Source organism: Syngnathoides biaculeatus, chromosome 22 (genome assembly GCF_019802595.1).
Source record: "Syngnathoides biaculeatus isolate LvHL_M chromosome 22, ASM1980259v1, whole genome shotgun sequence".
NCBI classification, from domain to species: domain Eukaryota; kingdom Metazoa; phylum Chordata; class Actinopteri; order Syngnathiformes; family Syngnathidae; genus Syngnathoides; species Syngnathoides biaculeatus.
Window position 1 is genome coordinate 9673570 of NC_084661.1, and position 23612 is coordinate 9697181.

A 23612-nucleotide genomic window follows, 5' to 3' on the forward strand; every position below is an offset into this window, starting at 1 on the left:
TCTTTTTTTCCTTCTCTGTCACTCACTCACTCAGACAAGAAAACAAAAACTGTTAGTCACCTTTAATTTTTATCCAATTTCTTAGCTGCTTATCCCCACCCATCCATTTTCTTAGCCACTTATCCTCACAAGGGTCACAGGAGTGCTGGAGCCTATCCCAGCTGTCTTCGGGCAGCCTGAACTGGTTGTGTGCGTGTGTGTTTGTATATATATATATATATATATATATATATATATATATATATATATATATGAATGCAAAGTAAGCCATTTTTAACCAGACATTTTGTTAAAAAAAACCACCTTTTCATAATTAAAAAGATATGATCAACAGTTCAGAAAATAGATGGGTGTATTTATTGGACATGATTCCAAAATGTATAGTATGGCATGTTAAAATGAAATAGATGTACATACGTTGAGGACTATCTTAATTCTGATGTATAGAGCATTTAAAAACGGATCTTAAATTTTTTTTTTTTAGGCAATTCAACAATAGGCTGACCAAGTTTTTTTTAAATGGCAATTGAGTAAAATTGTGTTCTAAGCCTTTTTTTTTTTTAATAAGGCAATTAAAGAAAGACTTTTCTTTAAACACAAACGACATCTGTTGATGCTGTTGTGCTCACTAAGGTCACGGGTGCTGCCCTGAAACATATCCCACGTGTAAAGCATTTTTTTTTTTTTTTAAAACTGTTGCAATTTTTCAAAGTTTAAATTTAGAGTTGTAGAGTAGGGGAAAAAAAATACAATAGGGACGTTACAGATCATGTCTTTCCACTAGAGGGCGCCAGCGTCCTGTAGACGACTGGTGTGCCTAGGCCATGAAGCTCTTCTCGACAAACCTGTTGGAAAGTCAACTTTGACCCCTTTGGGACTGTTTTCAGTCTAAAGAAAGACGCAAACACGCCATTCACCAGCAATGTTTTTTATTGAAAGAGAAAAAATAATAAACAGGGTGGATATTACGTTTTAGAGCAGATAAGATGGCAATATGTTGGTAAGAAAATATCTTTACAGCTGTTTGTATTTTTTTTCTTAATATAAATCCCACCTTTTATTGCAGCTCATTTGCAAGAAATTAAAATACAAAACCAAAGTCCACGCAGCTCAAGACAGCATTTTCACAGCAATTTGGTGCAATGGCCCATTGTTTTGTCAATACAGCAATTTTACAGATTGCTGAATAACGCAACAAACTTCACAAGCATCGATGCCACAATAATTCCGCTGAGTTGATAAGCGCGTTCCAATTTGGCCCTCATACCTCAGAAATGATAGAAAAAAGAAAAAGGGAATCTCTAGAAACACGAGGAAAATAACCTGCTGCTAATGTTAGCGACAAAGTGATTAAAATAAATTTGACGAACATAGAAACACACTAGACCCAACATTCGGTACACCTGCGCCATTTTCTGCATTTCCAAAGACAATTTTAAAAAACAATCTACAAGTTATTGTTAGTTTTTTTAAATACATTGTATATTTAGAAAAGTACCGTTTTCATTTTTTTACGTTATAGCCTGCAAGTTGTCAATTTTTATTTCATTTTTATTCATCAATATGATCATTACAAACACAATTATACAAATAATGAACTAATAGCTCTGATAAAAAAATAGAGATTCTTTTTACTAAAAAGATGAACTTTTTAAATTGATATACCACCTAAAACCCCATGGCAACAAAAATCATAGCTGTTTATGGTTTAAAATATAGTGGCACTGGCATGCATGTTACGAAATAGATTATACTGCTAATAATTTAATTACTTTGTAATGTGTCACAAACTTTGGAGGTGGGTAATTTAGGATTTTATATTCTAGAAAAATTACTTCTATAAAAAATATTGTTTGAATTGCAATGTTGGATTTTTTTTTGTGAAATGCAAAGTACAACCACAATTAGAAAAATAGTTTATATGATAACCAAAATATGTCAAGTTATTGTCATGAAGATATTGTTTTTGGCTGCAGGTGTACCAAATATTGTGGTCTTGAAGTTTTTTCCTGCCGGGATGACCAGACGATGGCATCGCGGCAACGATCCACACGTGGGGTCCGTTGATTGGTTGAGTGTCTCTTCGATTTAGTTCTGTGCGAATTCTGTCACGACGACGTCCATTTTGGGGAGTTCCCGTCGGGGAGGCCGTTTCGCTTTGAGTGCAACAACATCGGGGTGTTACCCAACCATGTTTAGTTCGCCACCTTCACAAAAACACATACAACAACTTTTTTGTTTTTTAATTACACACTCATTTTTTTTTAATGCGACTCAAGTGCAAACACACCTTTTTAAAAACTGCAGTGAAAATTTGAAACACCCTGTAATTACTTTAACAAGTCATTAATTCGTCAATCCATTTTTTTTCTAAAAAAAATTTCTTATCCTCACTGGGGTGACAGATAATGGGTGAGCCTATCGCAGTCGACTTTGGGCAAGAGGTGGGGCACAATTAGCTCTTCACACATTCACCCCGCAAGACAAAATGGAATCTTCAATAAACCGAACATGGATGTTTTTGGCCTGCCGGGAGAAAACCCACACAAGCACGGGGGTATGTAAACGATGCAAAGGGAGGCCGGAGCCTGGATTAGAACCCCCCTGCCCCCAGTCTTCTTAATCACATTCCCACCCACAACTTTCACTTCCTGTTTCAACATGCCGATGTTGCGATCATCCAGAAACGGCAGCCGACTCCCCAGAGTCGTCGACGAATGAGGTTAGACAACGAGTGACAGTATTGGACGCAGTAACCGAGGCCTGACTAAGTAGTAGATGGTTCGGTTGATCCCCAAGGATCAGGATGCAAACTGGGACCGGTCTTAAACTCTGATCTCGTCTTCGTCGTCGTCCATGAAGGAGAAGTCGTCCTCGCCTCGCGGTGAGCTGTACTTGGCACTGTCCGTATCGTTGTGCTGAGGGTATGGAGTTTTTTCCTCTGTGGTAGAACCGGAACTGGACACTGAGCAGCTGTCCAGGTGCTGGTGCTTATCCCTGGTGTGAGGCTCAGGGCTGTAGGGCGCCACCATCACCTTCTGCTGATAGATCATCATGCGGGGCGGCCTGGCGGGCGGCTGCCGCTCCTCGGGGGGGTCGTCGTCGTCGTCGATGAGCGGGATGTGCGCGGGCGAGCCGTGACCCTCGCTGCCCTTGCCTTCCTCGTAGCCCAGGTCATCGTCCTCTAATCCCTTCTTGTCCATCACGCTGAGGATGTCGCCGAGCATGGAGGGCCCCAAATCCACGTGGAAGGACATCATGGACTCCGCGTGCTTCAGGCTGCTACCGCTCTTCGGCTGGGGCGGCGGCAGTTCGGTGAGTTCGCCGAAGTTGCGCTCGTCGAACTCCGCATCGAAGGTGGCGATGGCCGCCGGCCCGCCGGCCGGCTTGCTGCTGGAGACGCCGGTTTCCTGGCTTCTGCCGCTGCCCTCGTGGAGGTTGAGGTACGGCAGGGAGATGGCGTTTTTCACAAAGTTGGCTGAGCCGGCGGGTGGCACGGCGGCAATGTACTCGTATCTGTCCCCACGGTTGACTGAGTGCGAGCGTTTGCTGCCGCGGAAGGTGCGTGCCAGCAACGACGGCTTGGAGCCCGGAGAGCCACGCTTGGTCTCCGCGCTCGGGGCCTCGCCCGAGCGCGTGCTGAGGAAAGACGTGTCCCCGAAGGCGTCGCCGCCGCGCCCCACGTGCATGGTGTGCCGGAAGTCGCCCAGAGGAGCGCTGATCATCTCCGGGGTCAGGTCTGCGCGAGAACGCCGCTTGGACTGGTGGTTGGAGTGGACCAGTTGCTTGAGGATCGGCATGATGAACGCTGGTTTGCGGGTGATTTTCTTTCAAGAGTCGGAGAATGTTCTGGAACCTTTCAGGTTGCTTTGTCAAAGACACTCCAAGTGCTTAGTCGTATGGGCGGCCATTTTCAGTCTTCACACTGGTAATGTCATCTCTGGGTTGGATCAGCCTGTGAAGAAAAACGGGCACAATTATGTACAAATATTAGTCATAGCGCATCTTTTTCACATTATGGGCTCTATTTTCAAAGATGGCGCATCTTGATTTTTGCGGAACCCTTGCAAGACTCACAGCCTTTGCCAATTTGGCAGCAAGTGTGAGTGTGCTCTCCGAGGTGACCTCGGTGGAGTGAGATGTTGGTGTTAGAAAGTCCACAAGGGAGTTTGCACGGGTTTTGGTAAACTCAAACGGGGAAGACGTGAACACATTTCTGCAATCTGTGGGTGTGTGGTGAATGACAGGCATTTCATTCCCGAATATGTAAACAGCGGGCAAGAAATCAATTCATTGAACACATTATTTTTATCATTATTATATAAAATAATCCTAATAAAGTATTAAGAATACTCCACTTAACTCACCGGCACCAAGCTATGGGGGTTGTGGTAAATGAATGGTAGTTGGAGGGGATACAATTTAGATCAATAATATTTCCCGAAATTATACACAGAACATTTTATAAAGGCAAGATGAAAATGTTTTTTTTCAAAAATATTGAAAAAATAAGGTGGCACGGTGGCTCAGCTGGTACTCCGGTTTCCCCCCCACATCCCAAAATCATGCAACATTAATTGGACACTAAATTGCACCTAGGTGTAATTGGGAGTGTGGCTGTTTGTCACGATGTGCCCTGCGATTGGCTGGCAACCAGTTCAGGGTGTACCCCGCCTCCTGCCCGTTGACAGCTGGGATAGGCTCCAGCACTTACTCGCGACCCTCGTGAGGATAAGCGGTGAAGAAAATGGATGGATGGATTAAAAAAAATAAATAAACCGAGAAATCAAAGGCTGTCTGAAAGACATGGACAAATATGCTGAAGTGGCTCTTTCGTAGATGCTAAAATGTCTGTTTTTGTTCAAATGTGGAAAACCTTTACCGCAAAACAAAGACAGCCTCTCACTAGCCTGTGAGTCCGTTAGGATGTTGCATAAGGTTGCAATCGGAATTGTAAAAATAACTTTTGTCATCCGTCACAGGTCCTTTCTTGAATTTCTCCTTTTCTTTCCAAAAACATTCACAGGTGGCCAGCGCTTGTACATTGCCATTTTGGGGCCCTAGACTTGTTGCGTAACGGGCAGGATGCTTGGAGCCGGAACACTCGGGGTGGGGTGTGGGGTGAAGCGGAACGCCGTTTCTTCAGATCGTCTTACAGAGTGGCTCGAGTCGCTACGTCCAGATTTGTTACATTCTCTCCCTGCCTTTTGTGCGTCTCACAGTTGAGCCCGAGGCGCTTTGGCTTGTTGTTTTATTACCTGCCCTCCTGTGAATATCAAAGCTCACAGGGCAGCGCTTTCAAATTAAAGCTTGCATGTGCCTATGATCCGGAAAAAGGCAGCTAATATGAATACGGTTTAGCCGGATTAGCTGGTCAGTGACTCTGAAATCATAAAGTGCTCACGGAAGAGAGTTTAAGAGCCACTTGTGTGTTGTATTAGCGCACTAATATGCAAGTGTTATTGACTGGCATGAAGGCTTCTTTCTCCTAACAAGTGTTTGGGTTTCAGGACATGATTTGGGTTTTAAATTAGAGGTCAGCATTCCAATTGGGGGGTAGAGTTTTAACTGTTTGGGTTTCAAACAGGAGTGAATGTCAAGAATCAGTCAAGCCATAAATCACTTTTCTTTCTAGATTTCTGGCCGCATAACAAGCTCCAGGGAGAAGAGATGGCGAGGGTGGATGACTTCAAATACTTGGGGTCAACAATACAGAGCAATGGTGAGTGTGGTAAGGAAGTAAAGAAACTGGTCCAAGTTGGTGGAAGGTGAGGTGTCTGGTGTTCTATGTGACAGAAGAGTCTCTGCTAGGATGAAGGGCAAAGTTTACAAAACAGTGGTTGAGGATGTACGGATTAGAGACGGAAACAACACGAAGCAGAACTGGAGGTGGCAGAAATGAAGATGCTGAGGTTCTCGCTTGGTGTGAACAGGATTAGAAGTGAAAGCATTAGAGGAATAGCCAAAGTTGGATGTTTTGGAGACAAGGTTAGAGAGAGAAGACTTCGAGAGATGTTGGCAGAAGGGTGCTGAGGATGGAGCTGCCAGGCAAACGAGCGAGGAAGACCAAAGAAAAGGTTGATGGATGTTGTGAGGGTGAAGATGTGGACAGTGGGTGTTAGAGAGGAGGATGCACGAGATAGGCTTAGATGAAAAAAATGGCATGCTGTGGCGACCCCTAACGGGACAAGCCGAAAAAAAAGAAGATATTTCTGGCCACATACCAAGCCCGAACAATTCTGGATCCAGCAAACAGGACAAAAAAGGCAGTCCCGTGGTGAGCTATGATCCAGAAAAAGCAGCTAATATAAATACGGTTTAGCGGTATTAGGAGGCCAGTGACTCCTGGATCATAAAGCGCTCACTGGAGAGATTTTGAGGCCCACTTGTGTGCGCCACGAGTGTGCTAATGTGCTAGGGTTACTGACGTGAACAAAAGAATATCGCCTGTGTTTTTCGACCACAGGCTCAAGCCCAGGCATGCGAAACTGCTGTGAATCAATGGGGTGAGCACAATAACATATTATGAAAACATTAGCATTACTGGTGCAGGACCAGATGGTGGAGACTTGATGAAAACTATCCGTGTGGATATTCCTAAGCAACTTTACGATAATGTAAATGCTAATCCCGTTCTCATTCTTTTGTAGCCATATTTCCAACTGTGGGTGTAAAAAGTTGACAATTGTGCAAACAGTTTGGAAATTTCGAGACAGGGGTAGGATTTCAAAAAGGGTTAAGTTTTTCTCGACAGTTTTACGGTTTCAAATTTAGTTTTCAAGGTAGAGTTTTGGTTTCCAAGTATGGTCTCAAGACAATGTTAGGATTTTAAATTAGGGGTTCAAGGTAAGGCTGTGGTTTCAAGTTCAGGTTCCAAGCCAAAGTTTGCAGTTCCACAGGAGAATTTCAGAACCATTTGTGTGTGCTACAAGAATGAACATGTGCAAGTGTGCAAATTAGCATTTAAGCTTGAATTAAAAAAAAAAAAACGGAAAAAAAAACCTTATTTTTGTTCTGTCCAGCTTTTTAGGTCAAGCAGAAAGGACAATCTGTATCCCTTCTATGCCAGAACAGTTTTACAGTCACGGTGAACTTTTTAAGACGCCACTGTGCTCTCTTTGTATTCTGATGGGTATTTGAGTTCAGTCAAATAGAACAAAGTTTGTGAGAGGGGGCGGTGGGGGTGTGAGAGTGAAAAGGTACCTTGATAGAAGAGAAGACAACAGAAGACAGGAAACTTTCCATCAGAAAGCTAAGAAAAGTAAAGCATTATATACCAAGTTCAATTACAGATTTGAGTGTTGTATGGGGAAAATCGTGCTACACACTGTGAGGGAAACGCATCTAGAAAACGGGCAAAAGATTCAGCTTGTGGTTGAGGTGATGAATCGTTCTGCTTTGATCGCAAAAAAAAAAAATAATTACTCGACAACAAAAGTATTCGGTGCACAGAAAGCCTTTAAAGACTTCCGTGGAATAGGGCACACGTCTCTTGAGATCAGGGCTCATTCAAATGGATGAAACCATGCAGGGCAATGAGACAATTGGATTGGAGGGGGTAACATAAAAGATGCCAGCAGGGGCTCTCAAATATCAAAAAAAGATAGGCGCCTCACTTCAACGTCATTCTGGGAAATGAGACGTTTTTATGTACCTTTGAAATCCACCATGGTATTTGACCGGGACCTCATCATGAGGAGGAGGCCATTACGAGGCTTCCAAGTGACACAAGACCACAGAAGATGAAATTTTGTTTTATAAACATTCTTTTCACGGTTAGGGATAAAACATATCTGTCTTTAGTTCAGTATTGTCACTTCCATGTTAACGTCCCTTGAGAGTATTCATACTTTTTAGGATTCTCCAATCATATTACATATAACACATTGTGCTTTCAGCAAGTCTGATAAAGTTATAATTTTGGTTGCTATAAATGTGATGGGACATTTTCAACATTTCTATTATCGTGACTACAATTTTTAGACTTTCTGAGGGTGTAGTAGTTTTCAGTTTCAGTGTGCACCAAAAGAGACAAAAGGAGAGTGAAAACTAAAAAAGATGACACTGACTCTTAACAAGAAATCATTTTGGCAATTTTGTAATACCAATAACTGCGATCGTTTGTATGGAAATGTTCATACGTGTTCCTTTTCTAGGATGTGGGACTAGCCTTAATCAAATTTTAGGGAGGGTAGGAATGAAAACAAAAAACTACGTACAAATGGAGAATTTGTATTGCCATGTCAAATTGGAATTATCATTGGTGACATCTTTAGCCTCACTGAGGGAACAGCAGTTTTTTTTTTTTTTCCAGAATAAGTCACAACAGCAAACAAACTGAAAATGACAATGACAAAGACACGGTGACATGACTCCCAAGAGCAACATTACAAGATGACACATTTTTCAATATCGTCATGTACACTCGTGTCAAAACTCTGGCGACTAATCACTCAAGACTTGATAGTATTTTTTTGTTTGTTTCTTATCTAGAGTTAGGGCTAGCTTTAAACCTTATTATTAGATGGTTAGGGGTGCGGTGAAAATGATTAACCGCGACCTATTTTTATGCTACATTTAATTATCGTAACTATCTTATTGAGCATCCTTGGAGTATAGTAGTTGTAGCTTGTCCAATGTGCCGCAACAGTAAACAAAGATGTCGAGAAATGTATAAGAAAAAAAATGAAGTCTCTTCATCTTCATTAAATTTATTTTGGTAATGATGATATACTTTTGGATGGAAGTAGGTTGCTGATTTTATATGGAAAATAAAAAGTTGCATTGGTTTCTGTACAACTGATTTTCTTAATATTTTAGCAATAAATGATCATTTTAGTTACTACACTCACATTTTCATAGCAGCCTGGTTTGGTACTTTCTTTGCTGTCAGAAGGGAGGAATGCCTTTACGTAACTGAGCACCCGTAGCACCACATGACACCAACTAAGCGGAGATGAGCGGTGACGGGGGGGCATGAATGATTAAGGGCATCGTCATGTCACCTCGGCTCGTGCTCGATGACATCACAACTCACACCCAACACGCTTGCGTAATCCTGCTGCCTCTGGCATCACTTTTGCCCTTCTTCCACCATAGAATCCTCAGCCAGTCGCATCGAAACGAGTGGATTTCAAGCACGGTTTATTTTTGCGTGTATTTACACTTCCGAGCAGTATATCATTTATTCCCAACAAACCATAACAGTCATGCGGCATTATGACAGTAGCGCCTTTGTCTACTCACACTAAATACTGCACGCCTACACAGAACTACTGCGCAAGACAACCTTGGCTTTATTTAACCTCCAGCAAGCCACAGTCGTACCGATTGTCCAGAACGCTGTTCAGGAACATTGACATGCAAATGAACCTCTATAGTCAAAGTCAAAAGTACAACAATGGCGGTTTCGTCAGCGGGGCCTGCACTCTTGACAAAAAACATTTAATTTGTCTCGTGTTGACCAATATCAAGCAGAGATTGCATTCCCACAGCAGATAAGCTCACAGGAAGAGTTGTCAAAGCAGGGTTTGGGTTCTTCAAAAACAAACATTTATGCTAATTGCCATAGACAGCTGGTAAACAAATTTGTTCACAGACATCATACAAAAATATGGAAAACAAAAACAGGGTTACAAATAGTTGTAAAAATAAACTTGACAAGTTGTCGATTAATAGCTTAGTTGCTGGATCTCTAGTTTCAAAGCTGAGTTTGTTGATTTTCCTCTGTGAATTTCTGGATGAATATCAAATAAGCACAAGCTAACTCATTAGTTCATGATTCCTGTCATAGTTTTGATACATATGTCAAATATTGATAATGTAAGGCCAAAAAATTCATTCAGAAAAGCTAATTGTGATCATAAAACCGTTATAAACTGGTTCTGGTTCTTTTGAAACAATGCAAAAATACCAACAACAGGAAAAAAAAAACATACAAGATGATGAAGATGGTTATTTTTCTGCAGAGAATTATGTTCTGGTCTAATCCCAAATTTGTACGAGGCATCAACTCATAAAGTAAGATGAAGCCCAACAAAACTTCGTATACTGTAAATAAAAGTAAAAGTATGAAAAATGACTGTATTGTGTCCCATGAGATTAAATATCATCAATCATGAATCAACCAATAATCAATCGTATGCTATAAAGGCAGCATACGAAGGAACTACACATTAGATGATGTACCATTTATGTTTTCTTCCAATTTACCGATTACCACACAATAACAACATCGTTATGCCAACATCCTCGACTAAAAATGCATTATGACTTCTGTATAAAACAACTTGACAGGAACAACACCATATATGGTTGGTTGCTGATGCTTGATGAGGATGAGGAAAACCTGTCCTTCCTGTTGGACTTCATGTCCAGTCGATGTTTGGTCGGGTAACCATGACACAAAAGTATGTGGCCAAGGAAGAAGACAAAAGAACATAAAACGGAAGCAAAACTATTTAGACGGGTGTGACTCTCTTCGCAGGTGAACAGGTGTAACGTGTAAACTCACAAAACCATGAAGGTTTCATAATTCAGATGCATGCAAAGCTTCCAGTCAGGATGTGCACACGTGCCAGATGTAAACCACCATGCAAATCAAAGCAAATGTTTTGCATGATTGAACGCAAGTGAGAATAACACTGACGTTAACCAGAAGGCAGGTACATCTATTATTGTGGATTCTATGTTCAAGCCCGAACTCTGGCTTTAAAACCCTACTTCCAAACCCAAATACTGTCTTGAAAACTTTAACTAACATTTGTTTTGAAAGCCCAGTCTCTCACATTTGAAAAATGTACAGGTGTGGTCAGTCTTGGTCGCAGATATAAAGTTACGGGTGTGGTCCACCAGTCATGGCCGCAGATATAAAGTTACAGGTGTGTGTTTTGTTTGCAATTGACTGTACCCCTTTAAGAGCAGAGGGGGGCGGTGTCAGGTAAACTAGGAAGTAGAAGTAGGCTCAGCAGCAACTTGTGAGACACCATGTACTTCCATTTAAAAAAAAAAAAAAGATGGATCGGTTTTCAAGTGCACTGAGAGTGTGCGACAAGTGCGCAATCGCGTAGCTTAGAGGGAACATTGGTCAAGAGTACACAAAATAAGCGACGTCTTTCAATATCTATGTATTTCTACTTGTAACAAATTTTACGCGTGTGATTTTTAGTGCTCGACTGTGCAGATTTGTGAGTGCGATGGCGTACAGGCACAGTGACTGAAAGCCTAATTTGGAAATGTAGATTTGATAACCTAAAACTTGGCTTCAAACCCCGTTATAAAACCCTAACTGGTGTGGAACCCTGTTTTGAAAACCTATGCTCGTTTGGATCACAAAACCCTGGATCAAAACCTGCCTTAAAATCATTTTTTACATTTCAAACTTGTCTTGAAATGTACTTTTTAAGCTTGGATCCTGGCTATGTTCAAATTGTAACCCTGTTTTGAAACTTCACTTTGAAGGATGGAGTCGATATAAAATATACTTCCCTTGCAATTCAATATTGATACAGCAAATACTCTTAACTGATTCACCTGTGACAACTAGTGGAAGCTGATTTCGATTAAACAAGAACAAAATACCAATGAAGTGAGTAACTTCGATCTTTAAATCTAACGTCCGGGCTCATTTTAGATTCCCCTGAAAATCCATAAGAAAAGAAGACATTTGGACCACGATACGCAATAACAACTCAAAAATATGTCAGATCTCCACAAAATCAAGGCAGCGATCTTGGGCTCATTGAAGTTGGCCGAAAGAGTGGCTCTCACGTGGTGGTTGAACTTCCAGAGTGACTGGCCTCTATGCACAGTATATAACTGACACTTCATTATATTTCGAACAAGTGGGAATAAGTGTCAAATGTTCCGCAGACGAGAACCCTCCATGCAAGCCACGCAGCGAGGGAGCAAAATAGTGAACTTGTTGACAGAAGCGTTAATGAATGGGGTTTGATGGACAAGGTACCGGCAATTGTCTCAATCCTGCAAACATGCTACTTAATTAGGTATTACTTTAAAAACCTTGCAAATAATAATAATAGTAATGCATAGCCTAAAGAAGAAGCTCTAAGTATACATGCACTATACTTTTATAATGTTTACTTTTTTATATTTGTTTTTACTACATACCCACAAACAATATTTGCATAAATGTTTATTATAAATTTATATGAGGAAATAAATAACATCTTTTCAGTGTTTTTTTACAAACTTTTTTTAAAATAACTTTTGTACTCCGAATGGACAAATAAGTCACATGCAAATGCCTATTTTCATATGTTTTACAACTTGAAAAATTGCCCTTGTCTTCGACCTAGTTTGAAAATCTAACCACGTCGTAAGACCCTACTTTCGAACTCTAACCCAGACTTGAAACACTCATTTTTAGCCCATTGTGGAAAAAACCTGGCCCACAATGGCCCACACTCGCTGCAGTGAGTCTTTGTCGGACAAGTTCAAACAGATTAGTGGGAAAGCGTTCTCTTGGCTCATTTCTGCAGGTCGTCAGTTGGCAAGTTTGAGCCGTGGGGGCTTTTTTCGTTAGCAAATAAAGTCAACATGCCCGGGCCACCCCACCCCACTTCACTTCATCCATAGGCTTGACATTGCAAACCAAATGTTGGCCGGCCCGCAATCGTCTGTCTGACTCCAAAACTCTGTTTTTGGCCCGTTTCCAAAACGCTCCGCGCAACACAATCACCACCTGACAGGCTTGAAAATGATTTCCCTGTGCTTCCAGCCAAGCTGGCCTTTTATGAAGCGCTTACTCCTGCATGACTGGACAAAGTGTTTGGTGGTGGGAGGTTGTGCTGCGCTGGCTGGGTGGGCGTCCATGTTACATCCAGGCCAAAAACAAACCAAACAAGATCACGGACGACAGTTTTTAGAACATGAAACCCTCAGTTTGGAGGATTCAAAAATGCTCCTTTTTATCTGGCCCATCTTCCACTAACCCGGCTGTCTGTGCAGTTAAAACAGCTCTGAGTATTTTTGGGTAAAATACACTTCTGAACTTGCACAAATCTCCAGAATTCAAACTGCATGAAACTGCATACTTTGTTTACTTGGGCAGCTTTTTTTTCACGGCACACCAAAAAAGAGAAAATTAGTTATGTTTTTAACAACAACTATGAATGGCAAAAAAGTAGAAACTAAAGTTGTACAGTTCAAAATATATCTGATTTTGGGCAGAGATTCATGTTTGAGAAACTGTCACTACGCATGACATAATGAGACTCCGAAGAAGCGTCAAAGATTTTGCTTTTTATTTTGCTTTCTTTGCAATAATCCAAAAGGTGCAGCTTCAACAAGGGCGGAGGAGGTTATGTGAAGTGACATTTAAAGGGGAATTCCGGTGGTTTGCATTAACAATGTATCCAATAGGTCACGTAATATGTACTCTAACTTGGAAATGTGATGTTAAATCCTCTCTTATTTAATAATGTTTTGAGAACATTTTGATCAACAATTATGAATATTCAGGGGCGCTGCCATTTTCGCTCGTTTTACATGCCGTTCCAAAGGCTTGATTACATGGGACACCATTTTGCTCAGTGCTGATTTCTCTGATTTATCCTCATCTGATGAAGAAATAGCAGTACCGGTTGTTCTGGAAAACGGAGAAATACTTCCATATAGAGTGACGGAGCCGTGAGCTCGCTCCTTGCCGAGCGAGCTCCTACCCGGCCGCCCAAGCCCGGCTCATGGCCCGCCCCCGGAGCTCGCTCGTCAAACTCCGTGTCATTCCCCAAGAACCATCCGAATATTCAACATTTACAGCCGCAGGTTCAAATCTGTATGGAAGTATTCCTCTGTCTTCCCAATCAATCGATACTGCTATTTCTTTATCAGATAAGGATAAATCTGAGAAATCAGCGCTGGGCATAAATGGTGTCCCATGTAATCGAACATTTGGAATAGCACGTACATCTGCCCATGTAGGTCACGTGACACGGTAAAATGGCAGCACCCCTGAAAATTTTTAATTGTCTATGAAAATCTTCTCAAAACACTATTAAATGAGAGAGGATTTAACATCACATAGTCAAAATAGAGTACATATTTCATGACCTATTGGATACATTGTAAATGCAAACCACCGGATTTCCCCTTTAAGTTTGTGGTGAGTGATGTCATGTAAATGGGGGCAATAGGACCGTGAAAGTCAAATTTCTTTAATTAATTTTCTATGCCTCGGAAACTGCGTGCATGACTGCCTTCTAAACGGCGTCATGCATACTGTCACAAGACATCTGTCCAAAGAATATCAAAAGCTTTGCATTTTCTTTGGCTTTTTCAACAAATTTCTGAAAGAAGTAGCTACCTCAACAAGGGCTACTCACAACTATTGTAACAAAAGTAGCAAGATTTGCGTCACAGTTAAGAAGTTTTAGTATGAAGCTTGTATGGTTCAGAAATGTTGTTGCTGTTGCTCTTTGCGTATAATTTACAGAACTGTCACATGTGATTCTTCACTTTACGTTTAAGGAGCATGGAAAGAGTAATCTTTTGGTTTTGGATTATTGGGACACTGACTGTGTTCGACTTGAGAGGTTCCACTGTATTAGTGATCCTCTCGGCACAGACATACAGGACAACAACAATGATAAAGAAGAGCAGAGATTGAGGGGAGGCGGTGGTGGACCCTCATTACAGCTATTGCGGAGGGATTATAGCGCGCACAGGCACACTGGGTCTCTCGCCCCGGCTCTTTTGACAAATGGAGAGCATTCATGCGAGGGCCCCGAGGGGCAAAGTCATTGAATTAACTATCTGAGCTGCTGGAACTGCAAAACAAACTGGAATGAATTTCTATGGAGAGGTGGTGAGGTGTAGTTAGTTGTGCTTAAAATAAAAGAGCGATTACAGTCCACTTTGGGTTTGTTTGGGCTTTAAAATGAAATCAGAGGAGAGGTCTTGAGGAAACAAGATGTGATCAAAAGTTCAGAGGGTTCTTTGTAAGAGTGGAAGATAACAGTCAACAGCTTCTACCTTTTTTGTTTCTAATATAAGTGCCACACACAGCTGGAAGACTTACAAGGCCAGTTCATAACTCCCTCGGTTTTGACCTTACACAAAATATAAGTTCGTGTTTGCGACAAAGACAAATCTGCTCTCCCATTTCAACCTGATCTTAATGGCCTTTTGCTGGGAGATGACAAGTTAGACAATGGACAGTCCAAAGTCTGTCAATTGTGACAAGTAAGCGAGCTCAAGGGTTACCAGGAGGAGGAAAATGTTTGTCAAGCCTCGATTGGAATAAACAGCAATCGAGTGATCGGTTGCATCGGCCAACATACAACAGAGAAAGAATAACAAAAACAAACAAATCCCTTTTTTGCCACACCCAAGCCAAGCAAGCGATGCGATACAATTTCATATGACCAGAACAGAGACGAGTTGCTTATTTATAGAGCTACAAAAAATACCGTCTTTAATTTAACACCTTCATTCGGGACGGCAATTATCAGATTATGCTGATAAGAGCGAGGGTAATTTCTAGGTGTGGATGTCACTAAATGGGCCTGAATGCCAAGGCGTGTCACTGAGCCTGTCAAAAAGTGCAAACAACAAGCTAACTGGCTGACGCTAGAACCATTAAAAAAACAATTGAACACACAAGCGCCATACAACAAAACCAACCTTGTTGAAGCTGCTCCTTTTGGATTATCCAAGCTTTCACAACATAACAAATTAATAAATGAAATTAGGGTAATACACCATTCCAGAGGATGTGTGCTGGACAGGTGTGTCTGTCTTTTTACTTGCCTAACCTAAATGTTCAGAAATGTACACAACAACATGGAAGCTATGCCAAGAATGATGCAAACTGGTTCAACAACTTTGGACAAGGTATCGATGAGGCTCCAGGAGTGCTCAAGATTGGCTAAAACGTGCTTGGAAGGTAGACGACGTCAACGACTTAGTAACATAGAAGAATGTTTTTCAGTTGAAATTTAGACATTCATGCAGTTGAAATTGAAAATGAATTTAAGTTTGATGGTTGGACTTTTACTCTGAAAAATTACACAACCACTTGACCTTATTTTTAAGTTATACACGAGAAGGATTTTTGAGGCCGATCACCGATCCAAATTAATTACTACAAAAAAATACATTTACAATAAATAATGTCATGCCACTGAGGCATAGTGACAGACAGAACACATTAATGGTCTTCTATTAGATGGCATTAAGTACATACATGAATTACTGCATCTACTTTTTGCGACATTTTTGTTTGTTGGTGTGTTGAGATTAATTGTAAAATTGTGCCTTGGCTCCATACAGGTTCAGATCAAGTATTCTAATAAATTGGGTCAAATCAACATTACAACGTGACAGAAAAAATGGGTGCTAGCTTAACTGTAATTAAATGACTCAACCACACTGAAACTTTAGAGCATAATTTGATGGAAAGGCAGCAGGTTTACAAACAACCGCTTGCACGAGCACTACCACTAGCTTGGTGGGCTACTTAACGTTTGGTTGACTGCTTGCGAACCCTATCGTATTAAAAGTACGTGAACGTATACCTCAAGCAAACCTTGAATTAAAGTGTCCTCACACCGGTGACAACCAACATGTTTGTTTCTCCATTTTGTCCTCGTTATACAGTCGGCGCGATCCACTCACTGTTGTCGCCATAGTAATGTGTATTCAGTCACATTTTAGTTGAAAAGATAAAGCCCAATGATCGTAAAAAACGGGATGTGGTGGATTTCGGAATCGTACTTTGACAATGCAATTGTGAAAGTGCAAATTTGTGTTGTAGTCTGATCCTGGCATTACGTGTTTGTTTGTCCCATCGCGCCGTACCCTGAAAGCTATACAAATTCTACTATATAAAACTAAATCACCTTTTGGATTCAGTTATACTATGTAGGATGGCGATGCAGAGTAAAATGTCTTTTGCCTGGTTGATTGGACCGAGAATTATGCCAACCAATCAGCATAAAATGCCAATTATTTGCTGATTCTGATCAGGTTAAAATTGGCATATATTCATGAACACCAAAAATCCTGGAAGGAAAGTGTAAACTGGAGAGTAATAACTTAATAAGATGAGTAACTTTCAGTTCCTTTGCTTTTCTTTTGGGTTAGGATTGTTTAAGACGCATGGAGAACTGTCGTTTCATTGACGTTAACCTTTGAGCTTTAGGTGAACAAAGACTTCTGGGCACTAATTCACTTTGAAGGAGTCGCTGCTCATTGATTGAACCTTTCAACACCCATACATTACACATCATTCACATGAAAAGACAACATCGGCCTTCAGATCATACTTTTGCCACAAGAACTGTCAGCCCGACTGATAGAGATTTTGTTTCTAGACTGATTCGGATATTTGACAGTATAAATTTCAGATAACTGATTAATGGGACGTTTAATTTAAAAACTAGATAATGAATATTATTATGGATGCTTTGAAGTATTTTATTGAACAATAGGAGCCGTTTGACTGCTCTACAATAGTTTTGTCAATAACTGAACACAACAATTTGAAAGAGATCAGAAATTGACCTAAACTTCCAAGAAAGTTGGTCTAAAAGTTAAACCCCAACACAGAGAAAACATTCTAGAACCACATTAACTTTTTTCAATTATCAATAATGAAAAAAAAAAACAAAAATGGAAAAGACTACAAGAGAGATAAAAGAATAAAAGTTTCAGGGCAACAATAATCATGCAAAGTGTATGTGCTGTTTTTTTTTTTTTTTTTTTTTTTTTTAAATGGGCTCCCAAGTGAGTCATGAAAAGTATTTGGCATCCATTTTAAGTAAGTGGAAATAACTTGCATTTTTTTTTAACATCACACCCTCTCCCCCATAATCCAATCCAATATTACTCCTTCCAAACTGCAGCAATGAGCTCATGTGGGCAGCAAGCCAGCTTCCTCAAAACTGTCTGGCTCGCAAAGAAAAGTGCAGTCAGGAAAAAAAAAAAAAACATCAAGTGAAAGCTCGAGAACAAATAAAAAGGACCGGACAAGCTGGAATGATGCTCCATGTTTACATCTGGAAAAGTTATGAGGGTGGCGCAACTTCACATCCAAGTTATTCAAATTTGCTGCCATGCAGTAATGGAAACTGGTAGATGACAAATCTTGACAATCTTTCATTCGTTTAATACACGAGGTTCAAATTTGGTAGCCACTGAAGATTAGCTCTTGGATGAGTTTGTCTTTGAAGGACACCTAGAAACGACCCAACTCACCATAAATGATCACATAAAGGTACAATCGCAGACTTGAGACCTTTTTTCGTAATGATGGACAATAACTGACTTCAGGAGTTTTACGATAAGTCATCAAACTCCGCCACCGTCCTCCACCTCCATGGAATGACAAACTAAAATGTTCTGTAGACTAGGTTCAAATTTGGTTTTAATCAGAGAAAACTCTTGGATGAGTTCTTCTATGAATGACCTTTAACCCATTCATAGGTAGGGTGGCAAATTTTTTTAGATAAAAGTCTCCTAACAGGCCACAATCAAGGAAAAAAATCACTTCTTTTTCGTTTATGGTTGAGTAATATGATAACTTTACTAATTTATAATCTCGTCCAAAAATGGGACGCTGCCCTCGAGAGTATACTTGGGTTTTCTTAGTAGATCGTCCAAAAAACCAGAATCAGAATCAGATTAAAACACTTAAAACATTTTGAGATACAGAAGGATATAATGCGTGAAAATCATGATGTCCCAAAAATGGGACGCTGTCCACAAATGAGTTAAAATTAACCTAAAATAGCCCATCCATCCATCCTTTATAAACACTCCAATCAAATTTCATGTAAAACATGTTCAGGGGGCTTAACTTTCAGGAAGAAAATCCAAGAAATGTAAGAAGCTAAAATTTGCTCAAGCCGTCAGTTTGACAAGCTCAAGAATAACAAATCTTATGAGGGAAAAAAAAAAAACATGCCAAACAAACAAACCCCTCAAGTAAAATACTTTCCTTCACTGTTCTCACGGTCAGCGCCACAAGTAATTAAGTCTTATTTGGAAAAAGACAACACACTTTATCTAGAACCATTAATTCAAATGCAGACAAAACTTCATTAAAAAGAATAAAGGGGAAGAAAAAGGCAAAACATTCCCATGGCACGGTATATAAACTCATTTATATAATTTAGACCACATTTCCAATGTTAACACTTTAAGCAACACCTCTGAAAACTTTGTTTTATTACAGTAGTGCCTTGGCTTAGATATTCCGTTCATTCATTCATTCATTCCGTGACCACGCCCTTAACTCATATCACCTTTCCCCATGTAAATGAATGGCACTGCCATTAACGCCTTTCCAGCCTCACATTGTGCGCCTTCTGTAGTGCCTGCCTACGTATTAAAGGTCATCTGTCATGAAATGGATTTTTTTTTTTTAGTATGTTTTTAATGAAAACACAGCAGCCGGTATGGACCCATCCGTTTTTTCACCACAAAACAGGATTTTGACATATGGCTTTTTGTAACTCCCGCCATGAAAATCTTCTCGAGGGATTTGTTTTCGACAAGAAGCGGGAAGTGACGTTGGAGGCAGGTGCGCACTCAAGCGGACTCGTTTTTTTCTATCAGTTTTACCTGCGGGAAGATAGCTCATTGTTCCTTCGTGTTAGCGAAAATGCTGGCTTGTTGTATTGCTGATATTGCTCGAACACTCGAGATTATAGATTTACCCTTAATAAATTTTCAAGAAACCCGGTTCGTCGTGAAAAATGGATTACACGGGTACAAAGGAGCTTCGTTGGTTCCAAACTACAGTAGGTGTGTATACAGCCACTTAAAAAAAAAAAGTTGGGGGGGGGGGGAAACCACGTAATCCGTCTCTCATAATGTAACAAAAGATCCGCGTACGTATGACAGGAGTGCTAAATGTGTCTGTGCGCATCGGACAGTTTCCGTGTCGGGCTCGCCGACGAAGGCTGCCACGTCATGCCTCGTGGACGAGCACGGCTTCGGCCGGGCTGGCTCATACATACTATTTGGGAGTCTTTTGTTGTAAGTAATCCGCATATCATCTAAATACAATAGGAAACAATACAATAGGGTAATATTTCCCCGGACACTTCACAAGATTGTGAGACGTTCTCTTCTTCGAAAACAGCTTCCGTGTCTGAAGGGGCGGGTCCCATAGTAGGACCCACAGCGTGTTTCAAATGGCAAATGTCCGGCGTGACGTCACTGACAGTAGATGCAGCCAATATGGCGACCACTTGGATGTCGAATGACACTTCGGCAACTTTGCGCATGGACGACGCGCGCTCTGCTCATATTTATTTTTTCGACATTGAAGTTAATAATGTTATATGTATTTTTCATTTCAATATCTATTTTAGAATGTTTATAGGGATGACACTTGACCGTTAATGTACACGAAGAAGATGCTTACAAAATGCTCAGTACACTGCAGACGTTTTTGTCATTTTTGAGAGAGAACCTTGCCTGTTAGTTTTGCTATGTCTGTCTACACGTGGTGCCACAACTTTGTGTTCAATATGACAACACTGCAACATTATGAACATTTAACGCTGTTTAATTGATACTATTTCCTATAAAGACGTTTGAACTGCGAACAATCCTCCATTGTTTTCTCCCACTTAAATCAATGATCCTAGGCAAAACTGTTGTGCCCTGAAAAATACAATGTTGTACATGTATCTTTGAATTATGTAGCATGTCTGTGTGAGTTCTACTTGTGTGCAGAGCGTTACAACTTAGTTACATAATAAGTTGGGAGAAGTGAGCCTTCCAGTCCATCTGCTTCTGATTATTTCATATTCTGCTCTTGGGAGGGGGATAAATCATGCGATGAAACAAAAAACTAAACAAAAAAAACCCACCCATAAATATGCCCCAAAACACTTTTGCGCGCCCCAAAATAAATACATGAAATCTAATTTTTAAATATGCTTAAATATAAACAAAACAATACCTCCGCTGTGTGCTCCTCGGGCGATCTGATGAACGCTTATACAGTATGGATAAATTGCCCCCAACCAAAGGGCCATTGCGTCATTGTGCTCCTGTCAACTTACTATTTGTGACGTCATTGATCTTTGGAGTGTGTGTTTTGTTTCTTTAATACAACGTGTCCGAGAACCATGGCGAAAATAATAACCCGGGAGGGGAGGGGTGGAGGAGCAAAGGGAGGCTTATGGATGAGCTCATTGTATTGTATTCGTATAGCCGTGGGAGCGATGCAAATTCGTTCATGACGTTTCACTAAAATAACATTTAACGACCGAAAATAAACGCGGCGACTTGTTTCGCCTCAGGCGTCGTCGTCGTCGTTCTGCCATCATAAAAGTTACACAAAGACGCGGGAGACACTTTAAACAAGTTCAAACTAGTTACCTTCAGATGTCATCCCGAGAGGGGAGAACTTCCACGGTTGTAACTCTACAACTCGTGAGCCAGAAGGGACGAGGAAAAAGTGTCTGTTGAGGCTGGGCTGGCTTGCGTGCGTCGTTCGGCGTCCCCGTCCGCTTGGATGTGTCCCTCCCCCGGTTACAGCGTCCCTCCGCGGGCCTTCCTCCAGCACGACCCCGCCCTCTCCGCGGTTTTAAAGGCACACGAACTTGCCTTCAACTTGGACTCGGGAAGCTAGCGGCTAACAGGGATGCTAATGTGTACCCGTGGCCTAGTTGGCATTGTTGCCCACAAACAAGCCATAAGATAAATACACGAAACTAAACTTCACTCAGCTCTTGATAACATTGAAACGCATCACATTTGACTGAGCCTGATAGTTAGAAGGTTTATCATTAAAACACTTTGGTTTAGCTAACATTGTATCGGTATGGCCTAGCTGTCAAATGACTTTTCGCTGATATGATTAGCATAAAAACACCAAGCTAAACTTGCTATCGTTAAGTTGACTTTAACATTTTTCAAAACCTTTGGGTTGTCTTTACGTACATGCTAACTAAAAAAAAAAAACGTTTTTATTTTTCAGAAAATATATCATCTGCTAACAACTTTAAAAGAAATAAATTATGATTCTAAAGTCGACATTTCTGTCTTTAAAAACTGGGTAACCTGAACATGCTGATGTGTCTGTGGCCTAATTGCGTTTTCAGATTAGGCAACCGGATAATCTACATTAATTTATGACCTTGATTTAAAAGTTGTGCAAGTATTTATCGGTATTAACTAAAATAATTGCTTAAGATTCGTCCAAATCAATGTCGTGTGTTAGTTTTACTTTTACAGTCAAAAGTAAAAACTATACTATTCTTCTGATTACAGTATATAAAAATAATTAAGGTGGACGCTGCGACATTTTCCTTATAATTACACATGAAAAACATCCCCTGATAATCATTTTCTTTTTTTTTCTTTTTCCCCTCTGACACATTCAAGTACACATTGTCAGATAGAAATTCCCCAGTGTGATGAAAAAAGGATTACCGCAGTTCATCTGGATGCATTCATTCCGAATCCTTAATCTGCTCCTGATGCCACATTTTTACGAGGTTAGCCACAGCTTGACTTGATGGTCATTCAATTAAATTTGGATGCCATCTGACACCCTGGGGAAGTCCCCACTCCCACCTTAAAAAAAAACAATAAAATGAAGTGGGCAGGTTGGAAATCATCTCCATCATAAATCCAACTAATGGCCTTTCCATTCATTTAAATGTGGAAAGATGATATGAATTAAGTGCATGGTTACAGAACGAATAATTTGGCAAGCGATACAGAGTGCCACTGACCAGGAAAAAAAAAAAAAATCCATAATCATTTATTGTAACTATCACAGCCCTCATGAGTAAAGGAATTTAAGAATCATTAACCTGAGAATGATTTTTTTTTTCTGTGTGGGTCTTTTTCTTTTTAGTCATATTTTTTTCCCTTTCAATAAGTAATCTTATTTGCCCTTTTTTTTAAATATGCAAGCCCTGTAAAGGATAAAGTTCTGTCACCCTGTGGTGTCAAAGGAATAAAGTGTCTAGCAACCATGCATCCATCTTCTTTCCCGCTTATCCTCACGAGCGTTGCGGGAGTGCTGGAGCCTATCCCAGCTGTCAAGGGGCAGGAGGGCGGGGTACACCCTGAACTGGTCGCCAGCCAATCGCAGGGGGCATAGAGAAAAACAGCCACACTCACAATCACACCTCGGGGCAATTTAGAGTGTCCAATTAATGTTGCATGTTTTTGGGATGTGGGAGGAAACCGAAGTGCCTTGAGAAAAACCCACTCAGGCATGGGGAGAACATGCAAACTCCACACAGGCGGGTCCGGGATTGAACCCGGGACCTCAGAACTGTGAGGCCAACGCTTACCATCTGAACCACCGTGCCGCTCTATAGCAACCTGCAACTAGATTTCAAAGTAGCCATTGAGCTTTTTCTTCTTCCTGTTGTCTCAAAACATTTTTTAGGCTAAGTGGAATTAGATCAATTAACTATTAGCAATACAAAGGGAAGGTTTTTGTGTTTCACTTCTGCTACATTTGTTTTTAGTGACCACATAAACAATATTTAAACCAGACCGACTAAACATTGAAAAATAATTTATTTCTGAAATGTACTGTGATCATATATTCATTCTTCTCATGGTAAGCTTTTATCACGTACGGAACAAAATCACCCCACAGGAAAAAAAAA

The 23612-nt window shown here is 40.7% G+C and overlaps 1 protein-coding gene across 4 annotated transcripts; it reads right to left on the reverse strand.

Moving 5' to 3' along the window:
• Window positions 1-921: 921 nt before the first annotated feature.
• cdc42ep4b (CDC42 effector protein (Rho GTPase binding) 4b) lies at window positions 922-22549 on the reverse strand. Of its 4 annotated transcripts, XR_009793679.1 has the most exons (3): window positions 21358-22227; window positions 2291-3955; window positions 922-2207 (listed from the first exon to the last, which is right to left on the reverse strand). XR_009793679.1 is itself a non-coding variant. In XM_061810957.1 (2 exons), exon 2 carries the CDS (start codon window positions 3798-3800, stop codon window positions 2826-2828), a length of 975 nt encoding a protein of 324 aa, XP_061666941.1. In that variant the 5' UTR covers window positions 3801-3955; window positions 22414-22549; the 3' UTR covers window positions 922-2825. The 4 variants fall into 4 exon arrangements, 3 of the variants coding, with proteins under 3 accessions (XP_061666941.1, XP_061666939.1, XP_061666940.1); XM_061810957.1 differs by lacking the exon at window positions 21358-22227 and adding an exon at window positions 22414-22549 and having other exon boundaries at window positions 922-3955; XM_061810955.1 differs by having other exon boundaries at window positions 922-3955.
• Between the last annotated feature and the right edge of the window lie 1063 nt (window positions 22550-23612).